This window comes from Mustelus asterias, chromosome 18 (genome assembly GCF_964213995.1).
Source record: "Mustelus asterias chromosome 18, sMusAst1.hap1.1, whole genome shotgun sequence".
Taxonomy (NCBI): domain Eukaryota; kingdom Metazoa; phylum Chordata; class Chondrichthyes; order Carcharhiniformes; family Triakidae; genus Mustelus; species Mustelus asterias.
The window spans coordinates 68,709,340-68,720,004 of record NC_135818.1 but is presented as its reverse complement, the minus strand read 5'-3'; the positions used below and the strand labels follow the sequence as shown (position 1 = coordinate 68,720,004).

The 10,665-nt window shown below is 43.8% G+C and overlaps 1 protein-coding gene across 5 annotated transcripts in view; it reads right to left on the bottom strand.

Annotated features, from left to right (window-relative positions):
• Positions 1 to 486: 486 nt before the first annotated feature.
• Positions 487 to 10,665, bottom strand: part of slc24a4b (solute carrier family 24 member 4b) — a 230,289-nt gene continuing 220,110 nt past the window's right edge. For all 5 annotated transcript variants that reach the window (XM_078234253.1, XM_078234254.1, XM_078234255.1 and 2 more), the window contains exon 16: positions 487 to 5,372. In XM_078234253.1, the coding sequence (XP_078090379.1) occupies positions 5,220 to 5,372 (153 nt within the window). In that variant the 3' untranslated portion in view covers positions 487 to 5,219. The remainder of the gene's footprint in view (positions 5,373 to 10,665) is intronic.

Genomic DNA, 10,665 nt, shown 5'->3' with positions numbered 1-10,665 from the left:
TAACCCCACGTATTTATCCTAGTTCCCCTGACACTAGGCTCAATTTAGCATGGCCAGACAACCTAACCCGCACATCTTTGGATTGTGGGAGGAAACCGGAGCACCCGGAGGAAACCAGCACAGATACGGGGAGAACGTGCAAACTCCACACAGACAGAGACCGGAGGCCAGAATTGAACCTGGGTCCCCGGCGCTGTGAGGCAGCAGTGCTAACCACTGTGCCACTCTTGAAGTGCCCAGTCAAAAGATGAGGTGATGTTCCTCGAGCTTACGTTGAGCTTGATTTGAACACTGCAGCAGCAAGGTCAGAGTGGACACAAGGTGGAGAATTAAAATGACCAGGTGACAAAAGATCAGCTGGTCATTAATTGGAATTCTCCAAGGGGAACACTGACTAACCCTCAACCATTTAAATTGGCCACTAATGTGGACTGAACAAAATTCTTCTGCAAAAAGGTCACCCAGTGGGCATTTGGTCTGCCCAGTGTAGAGGAGACCTCATTGTGCGCAGAAAATATAGCATAAAAAATTGAATGGAAAATTGAATAAATCACTGCTTCACCTGGAAGGAGTGTTTTGGGTCTTAGATGATGAGGAGGAAGGGGGTTTTGAGGGGTGACTGAGGACTGGGCCAGAGTTTTGTAGAGGGAACAGTCCCATCAGAATGCTGAAAGTGGAGGTGAGGGGAAAATGTGCTTGTTGGCGGCATGACGCTGGAGATGGCAGAACTAGCAGAGGATGATCCGTGAATACGGAGGCTGGTACGGCAGAAGATGAAGACAAGGGGGACTCCATCATGCTTCTGAAAGGGAGATGAAGATGTGAGAGCAGAAGTAGATGAAATGGAACAGGCACACCAGAGGACTCTGTCAACGACAGGGAATGCTCGATGGAGGGAAAAGGAAGACATAAGCACTAATGTAGAAGGTTGCATCATTAGAACAGACGAGACGGAGATGCAGAAATGAGGGAAATGGAATGAATAATGTCCGTAAACAGGATGTGAGGAAGAATGGGGAAGGTAGTTGTGGGAGTCAGTGAGTTATATGAGATAAAAGCAAGTTACTGCTGGAATCTGAAACCAAAAGAGAAAATGCTGGAAAATCTCAGCAGGTCTGGCAGCAACTGTAAGGAGAGAAAAGAGCTGATTTTTCGAGTCCAGATGACCCTTTGGGCATTTTCTCTTTTGGTGAATTATATGAGAAGCTGGATTCCCCAGCCCCAGGCTGTGAAGTCAGAGGGAATTCTCCAAGGGGAACACTGACTAACCCTCAACCATTTAAATTGGCCACTAATAGGCAGGAGGTAAGATCTCCACCCCCAGAAACAGGAAGTCCCACCTTTGAGAGCTGTTGGCCAACCAGAGGCTGCCCACTCTCCAGCCCCTTGGGACAGTGGAATGTGGTGTTGGATTGAGTTTTTGGGTCAGTGTTTAGAAAATACAGATACATCAGAAAATAAAAAGGATGGGGGGAGGGGTTGTAATTTGAGAAGTCATGAGGAGAGGGCAACTTGGCAGGGTAACATCCTGGGGAGCCCTCCAATCGAACCAGGAGGTCCTTTAAGGATGGACCCCGTCGACCTGCCCGCCATCAGCTCACACCGGGAACTGGGCACTTGGGCGTAGGCCTACCCAGGTGCTAGTAAATTCTGGTTTCCAAGCGATTGGGACCTTCAGTGGGTATCAATTACTCAAGGTATTCAAGGGCCTCAATTGGATGGCTGCCATAATGCCACCCATGCTGTTACTATAATTCCTGTGGGGAGGGGGAGGGTGGGTGGACAGGCTGCCCGTTGGATTTAAAAAAGGCCTTCCGACCCCGTGGGAGAGGGAGCATAAAAAAACAGCCCAGTGAATATTAATGGAAGGCCAAACCCCAGGAATGGAGACAGAAAGGTCAAGGAAGGGTAAGGAAGAGTCAGAAATGGAACACATGAAGGTCAGAAAAGGGTGGAAATTGAAAGCAAAGTTGATTACATTTTCCAATTGAGGGCAAAAGACCATGGAGACCAGTTATCAATACATTAGAAAAAGCTCTGAGGGAAGGAGCCTGAGTAGGATTGGAATTCCACAAAAAGGTGGCCATAGCTAGGATTCACATGGATTCTGAAAGCAATACCTTTTATTTGGAGGAAGTGTAAAATAACCCCTCAGAAGCTGGTGACCTTTAGCAAGATCCCTTCTAATTATAAACTCAATTCCACTCCTAAGAGTGCTTCAGGTACAAAGTCAGAGCTCTGACACTCAGTCTGTAGCCCTGACACTCCTCAGTATATATTATAAAACAGGTGAGACTCCCTGATTGGGAAGTAAATCATTACCTCAATCAGTGAGCTCATACTCCAAGAGGCCAACCTCATGGGCCCCATTGAGGTCATTTCAAAGTGATTGGATTGATTCCTAACAGTTCCTAGTTCCAAGGGAAGGTTACAGACCTGAAACATTAACTCTTTTTCACTCTCCACAGACGCTGCCAGGCCTGCTGAGTATTTCCAGTGTTTCTTTTCTGTTTTTATTTCACATTTCCTGCATCCTCAGTATTTTACTTTTTCTACAAGAAATTCAAAACTGGATGTTTCCCTTTCCGGGAATTTCTTTCCTGAAGGTGCTCTCTCATGCCGAGGTTTAGTTCCACGGGCATAAAGAGACCTCCAGTCCAAGACCACAAGAAACTACAATGGGTCATGAACGACGCTCAGTGCGTCACTCAAACCAGCCTCCCACCATTGACTATGTCTACACTTCCTGCTGCCTCGGAAAAACAGCCAGCATAATTAAGAACCCCATACACCCCAGACATACTCTCTTCCACCTTCTTCTGTCGGGAAAAAGATACAAAAGTCTGAGGACACGTACCAACTGACTCAAGCACAGCTTCTTCCCTGCTGCCATCAGACTTTTGAAAGGACCCACCTTATATTAAGTTGATCTTTCTCTACACCCTAGCTATGACTGTAACACTACATTCTGCACTCTCTCCTTTCCTTCTCTATGAACGGTATGCTTTGTCTGTACAGCGCGCAAGAAACAATACTTTTCACTGTATACTAATAGATGTGACAATAATAAATCAAATCAAAGTCTGATCAACGGGTCTAGTCTGACCCCAGACAAGGTCCGCTGGATAGTAGTCAGGAGAGGGGACCCTGAAAGATTTACCCCTTCAAAGCTGAGGAATGAACCACTAACTGTGGCTGTCCCAGTTGCAATCAACCATCCAACCCAGGATTCAATTCTGGGAATTTCCTGGTCTGTATGGGTCCATACAGAAGCATGCAGTGCATTTACCCACTGGTAACCATTTTAATTATGATGGCAATTCTTTCAAGTAAACATTGTATTACAGCAGCTGTGGAATTCACCTAAAATATTGATTTGGTGAGAGTTAAACTGATTATCTGAAGATGTCCATTTGGACTGAGGACCCTTTATAAACTGCACAATGTGAAATACTAACTTATGCGGCACGGTGCAGTTTTTTCCGCAGCACACTGCATGCATTCCTTGCCCATACCTCTTCAGCTGTTAAAGAAGACAGAAGGTGTAACTGCAGTTCAACAACCACTGAACTGCTCAAACAGACTGGAATCATGAAGACTTGAATCAATAAGGCTGCAAAACTGAAAGGTTTGAACCACCGCTTCAGTGTCCAAACATTCAGAGTTTTGAGCACAGCCTTTTTATTGCCATGATACCATTAAAGTGGTCTCAAAAATGTGAAAGCTAGGTTGTGTTTGGAATAAACGCGGCTCCCATTATGTGTGGGGGAGGGAAATATACTTCAGAATCTCTTTAAAAGGAGGACTAGTTAGGGTGCATTTGCAGATAGTACAAAATAGCTTCAATGCAAACTGGTGACCGTGTAGCAGAACGTGACACCCTCACTTTGAAGAACCACATATCCTGTTAATGTCGCCATGATTCATTCCTGTGAAATGCATGGAGTAAACAATTAAATCCATGTGTATGCTTCAATTTGTCTGTCTGTTTTATAATTCTCCAGGACTGGCATTCAATCTGCAGCTTACTTAAAGCAAAACGATAGTGTGCAGTCCAGAGATCTTTGTTAAAAAGTCATTGCTAGTCTCGCGTTAAAAAATGTAAATCTATGACCGAAAGTTAGCAATAGGAACAACAGCATCTCTTCAAAGGCGTTTTCAAAGATAAACGACGTCGAGTTACCGTAGTTGCCCTCAGTCGCAAGAAAGCTTCATCTGCTCATTGCCCTCCGTGCAGAAAGCAACCACTAAATGTGAAAATATACAAATCAAAAGGGCCAACATCCCTTTTCTTCAATTTTCCAAGGCTGTAATGAAAGACTTGTTAAAAAGAAATCAAACGGTCCTACTCAGAGACTCGTGGCAGTGAGGATAACATACAGGAATAATATTTATATTGCCAAAGTATCGTAAAATGCTGCAGGAACTATACTGCACTTTTACAATTCAGTCCAAGAGTGAATTCATCCATGTCCATCATAGCTGGAACAAATGAATTAAATGTTTAAAAATGTGCACAAAGTTCTTCTTTACATAAAAGGAACTCTGTCATTAATATGTTCTCTCTCTCTCTCTATATGTATATATATGTATATATAACATAATATCAAAATACTATGAATCAAAATTCAAACGTAAAATCAGGATATATACTTTGCTAATAAAATGTACAAGAACGTTAGCATTTTCATTCATTATTGGAGTTACTTTCACCAGATATACAAATAATCTTGTTCAAGTCCATACAATTCCAATATATACTCTTTTAAGTTACTGAACAAACAGAGACACATTCCCACAAGTAGTATGGCCTAATAAAAGTTGGGTCAGAAAGCGCTGCCCAATAAATTGGTTCCCAGGCAAAACATGTGTGGTGAAGTCCCTTGAAAAATAAAGTGATTTTTTTTTATAGCTCTCTTGCTGTTTAATACATTACAATTTTGTGCTTGTGTGCACATAAAATGAACAAGGAAATCTAGACGAACACTGTTCTCCAGACGTCAAAAACATTTACAGGCGTTCTTCTTAAAAGCTCCATAGGAGGGAGTGAGAGCTCCTCGCTGGATGCAGCAGTCAGTCGGCTCTGTGTCAAAAGCTCTTTTAAACTTTCAAAAAAATAGCCGCAAAAAAAAAAATCATTCTTTATGCGTGGAAGAAAGAAATGCGAGAAGAGCCTCGGAGGGTTCTGCTCGACGATCCCCAGTGGTTGCCCAATATGCTTAAATGCTGTCTTGGCACATTGGCAGGTTGACAAAGGTAAACACATTGAATTCGATCATTATTGAAAAACACAGGAAAATAGCATAGAGCGTGAGCACGTAAATACCCAGTTTTGTATCCAGTTTCCAGCCATTCACGTGGATACCCGCCACCTAGAACCACAAACATATACACAGTTACCACAGCAGAGAGCATATCCAGTCACTTTGTCATGAATCTATAAGAAGCTGCCAGTTTTTGATATATATTTTGCTGGAAAGTCTTGAAGATCAAAGGGCGGAATTTTCCCTTCCCACCGGAATCGCAGCGGGCGGGACGGGACCATGCAAAAGTCCATTGACCTCGGGAGGGATTTTCCAGTCGAGGGGCGAACGTGGCCGGAAAATCCCACCCTAAGAATCAGTCAATTCTTCCCATTCGAGCAACTAATTACACCGTGACCTTAAAAATAATTTTCACACTTAAAACAGGTAAACCTAGCAAATATTGTGATTAAATACGAAATGTGTTGCCTCCTGTGTGAAGTTAACACCAATGAACATGTCCAACATCCATATTGGTAACTATTGCTTACAAACTCCCAAAATATAAGAATTGCCTCATTTTTAAAGTAAAATGCCACACAGTAATGCTCAAGATGATTGCTGGTCTTCATTATCAGAAAATAATTCTGACCAACTCAGCAGGCAACAATCAGTGGGTTAAAAATCTTATACTCTGGCCACAAGCAGAATACATCATGGTAAACCATCCTGCTTTGTAACGCAAACATTTACAAGCATTATTTGATTCGCCATTTTATCACTGGAAAGACGGAGGCTGAGGGGAGACCTGATAGAGGTCTACAAAATTATGAGAGGCATAGACAAGATGGGTAGTCAGAGGCTTTTTCCCAGGGTGGAAGTGTCAATTGCAAGGGGGCACAGGTTCAAGGCGAGAGGGGGAAAGTTTAAGGGAGATGTGCGGGGGAAGTTTTTCTTGTAGAATGTGGTAGGTGCCTGGAACGAGCTGCCAGAGGAGGTGGTGGAAACAGGCACATTAGCAACATTTAAGAGGTGTCAGGATGGGTCCATGAATAGGGAGGGAATAGAGGGACTGAGCAAAGGCGGCAGGTTTTATTTTCAGTTTAGTTAGGGCATCATGATTGTCACAGGCTTGGAGGATGGAAGGGCCTGTTCCTGTGCTGTACTTTTCTTTATCATTGTTGGTCACATTAGATTCTAATCATAGATAGTCTATTCTCCCTTAATTTTTGTTGTTGTTAGTGAATATATTATCCAGAATATAAAACTATGCCGATTCTCAACACTTTCTGTGCAATGAGTCAAAGATTAGCAGACAGTATGAAATGAGGAAAGACCTGTTCCTGGTTAAAAACCATGTTCTTCTTCTCCAGGTAGCAAACCTGGATTATTTAAGGGTTGCTGAAGCACGGTTTATAGAACATAGAACATAGAACAGTACAGCACAGAACAGGCCCTTCGGCCCACGATGTTGTGCCGACCTTCATCTGAAACCAAGATCAAGCTATCCCACTCCCTACCATCCTGGTGTGCGCCATGTGCCTATCCAATAACCGCTTAAATGTTCCTAAAGTGTCTGACTCCACTATCACTGCAGGCAGTCCATTCCACACCCCAACCACTCTCTGCGTGAAGAACCTACCTCTGATATCCTTCCTATATCTCCCACCATGAACCCTATAGTTATGCCCCCTTGTAATAGCTCCATCCACCCGAGGAAATAGTCTTTGAACGTTCACTCGATCTATCCCCTTCATCATTTTATAAACCTCTATTAAGTCTCCCCTCAATCTCCTCCGCTCCAGAGAGAACAGCCCCAGCTCCCTCAACCTTTCCTCATAAGACCGACACTCCAAACCAGGCAGCATCCTGGTAAATCTCCTCTGCACTCTTTCCAGCGCTTCCACATCCTTCTTATAGTGAGGTGACCAGAACTGCACGCAATATTCCAAATGCGGTCTCACCAAGGTCCTGTACAGTTGCAGCATAACCCCACGGCTCTTAAACTCCAACCCCCTGTTAATAAAAGCTAACACACTATATGCCTTCTTCACAGCTCTATCCACTTGAGTGGCAACCTTTAGAGATCTGTGGATATGGACCCCAAGATCTCTCTGTTCCTCCACAGTCTTCAGAACCCTACCTTTGACCCTGTAATCCACATTTAAATTTGTCCTACCAAAATGAATCACCTCACATTTATCAGGGTTAAACTCCATTTGCCATTTTTCAGCCCAGCTTTGCATCCTATCTATGTCTCTTTGCAGCCTACAACACCCCTCCACCTCATCCACTACTCCACCAATCTTGGTGTCATCAGCAAATTTACTGATCCACCCTTCAGCCCCCTCCTCTAAGTCATTAATAAAAATCACAAAGAGCAGAGGACCAAGCACCGATCCCTGCGGCACTCCGCTAGCAACCTGCCTCCAGTCCGAAAATTTTCCATCCACCACCACCCTCTGTCTTCGATCAGATAGCCAGTTACCTATCCAATCGGCCAACTTTCCCTCTATCCCACACCTCCTTACTTTCATCATAAGCCGACCATGGGGGACCTTATCAAACGCCTTACTAAAATCCATGTATATGACATCAACCGCCCTACCTTCATCAACACACCTAGTTACCTCCTCAAAAAATTCTATCAAATTTGTGAGGCACGATTTGCCCTTCACAAATCCGTGCTGACTATCCCGGATTAATCCGCATCTTTCTAAATGGTCGTAAATCCCATCCCTAAGGACCTTTTCCATCAATTTACCAACCACCGAAGTCAGACTAACCGGTCTATAATTACCAGGGTCATTTCTATTCCCTTTCTTAAACAGAGGAACAACATTTGCCACTCTCCAGTCCTCTGGCACCATCCCCGTGGACAGTGAGGACCCAAAGATCAAAGCCAAAGGCTCTGCAATCTTATCCCTCGCCTCCCAAAGAATCCTAGGATACATTTCATCAGGCCCAGGGGACTTATCGACCTTCAGTTTATTCAAAACTGCCAATACATCCTCCCTCCGAACATCTATTTCCTCCAGCCTATTAGCCTGTAACACCTTCTCTTCCTGAAAAACATGGCCCCTCTCCTTGGTGAACACTGTTTTTGGTTTATGTCGGGAATTTACTACAGAACAGGGTGAGAAGGCAGTCTTCAATGCTACATCAGCCAGAGTGAGGGTCGAACCCTGCGCTGTATCTCAGCACCCGAACCATATGCTAGATGAACTAACCAACTCATCTTGGATGAAGAAGACAAACAATGGAAGGCAGAGGGATGACTGAGGGGAGGGAAACTGGACCCCAAAAAGCCTGCAACAAAAACTCATAAAGGGGGTCAAAGAGATTGTTTACTTGAAGGGGATGGATGAAGACTCCAGGTGCAGTGGGTAGAGGTCCAGATGGGGCATGGGCACCTCACAGATGATGGGCTCAGGGGGAGGATGCTTGAATGAAGTGACAGACTTTTCCTTGAGGATGCTAAACTTTTCCCTCTGGGTTGCTGGCACCCTGCTTGGTCTGGGGAAAGACAGGTGGGTTGAGAGAGTGAGATGAGTGTACTGGACTGGTGTTTAAACACGGCGTTAGGACGTTCAAACCCATCAGTTGAGGGCGGGTGGATGAATCAGCTGCTGCCCCACCAGGAGAATTGACGGCATCCTTGCCTGTGCATTATGAATAAGGTTCCACGTGCAGAATCCTGTCATTCTGGCCAGCGTGCCTAAGAATGAGGCGTCAAGCTGGTGAAGCTACAACACAGAACTAATTGTATGCCAAATTGTGGAAGCAAAGCAATAGACAAAGTTAAGAGACCCAATAACCAATGGATCAGATCAAAGCACTGCAGTCCTGTCAAATCTAGTCATTAATGGTGATGGACAATTGAACCATTAACCAAAGGAGAAAGTTCCACAAATATTCCCACCATCAATGGTGACGGAACCCAGAACTAGAAATATTTACGACCATTTTTAAAAGGAATGTCGAGTGGATGATTGGTCTTGGTCTTCTCCCAAGGACACCAGCATCAGAAATGTCAGTCTTTAGTCAATTCAATTCACTCCATGTGCTTTCAAGAAATGGCTGAAGGCACTGGATACAGCTATGGGGCCTGGCAACATCCTGGCAGTATTTCTGAAGACTTGTCCTCCAGAACAAGCCACTTCCCTAGCCAAAGTGTTTCAGTGCAGCTACAACACTGGCATCTACCCAACCATATGAAACACTGCCCACAAAAGGCAGGAGAAATCCAACCCAGCCAATTCCTACTCCATCGGTCAACTCTTGTTAATCACCAAGATGATGGAATGTGTTTTTGTCAGTGCTATCAAACAGCAATAACCTGCTCACCAATACTCAGTTTGGGTTCCACATGGGTCACTTGTCTCCTGATCTCACTGCATCCAGGTTTAAACATGGACCAACGAGCTGAACTCAAGTGGCGAGGTGAGAGTTACGGTTCTTGCCATCAAGTCAGCAGTTTTGTCAGGAAACAAAGGGTAGTTTTGACTAATCTATATTTGTTTTTGTGGGTATTAAAAAGGTATTGATTTAAGTAAGTTTAATTTTGTGTTTCTGTATAAGGGTTAAAACTTTAGTTAGCTTCACGTTAAATAAAGGTGCCTGCATGTCTGTGGTTCTTGGTTTAATTGTGATTAAATGGTTTATGATGTGAAAACAAACAAGCCTTAAAGCAAGACTAGGCTGTTGCTTAGCAACCAGGGGCCCACACTGAAAAGCATAAACCCTTGTGGTGCAGTTGAAACTAGGCACCTAGAGGAAAGCGGCTGTCATAGAAAGTGCCAGTACAGACAGGACAATGGTATAAGGAGCAGAAAGCAAGTTCCAGAAGCTGAAGAACAGATAGCTCGAGAAACCAGGGAATGAATAGAGGAGTCCCAGGAGGACTGAAAGGGGAAGGAAGCAGGTGTTGGACATTATATTGGAAAAATAAGTTTAAAACTCTAGTATATGCTCATTATCTCCGCTATTTACTAAAAAGGTTTGGAAATCTTCAGTTCAATCTGTGAGAGGAAAGCCATTAGCCACAAGGTGGTTCCCCAAGGGTACAATTAGCCAAGGGCTATTTCCCAGGCAGCAATTTATGAGTGTTAGATCTCAAGGTCTGTAATAACAATGTGGGGTTGTTCTACCACCTATTCTGACAGCCAAATCATCTCGAGATAACTTCGGAAGGCAACACTTTAGAATTCATTAAGCACTGAGAAAACTAGACCAGGGAATGCAATTGATGTCCCCAAGCCATATACAAGTTCTGTTAAAAAACAATTGTAGCCAGTGATAAATCAGACTAAATAGCATGTACGAACCTTTACACTGATTGGGTATTATAATCAGGTCGACGTGCACATGTTGCAATTGGTTAATTATATTTGCACCTTATGCACGAGGTAATCTTAATCAA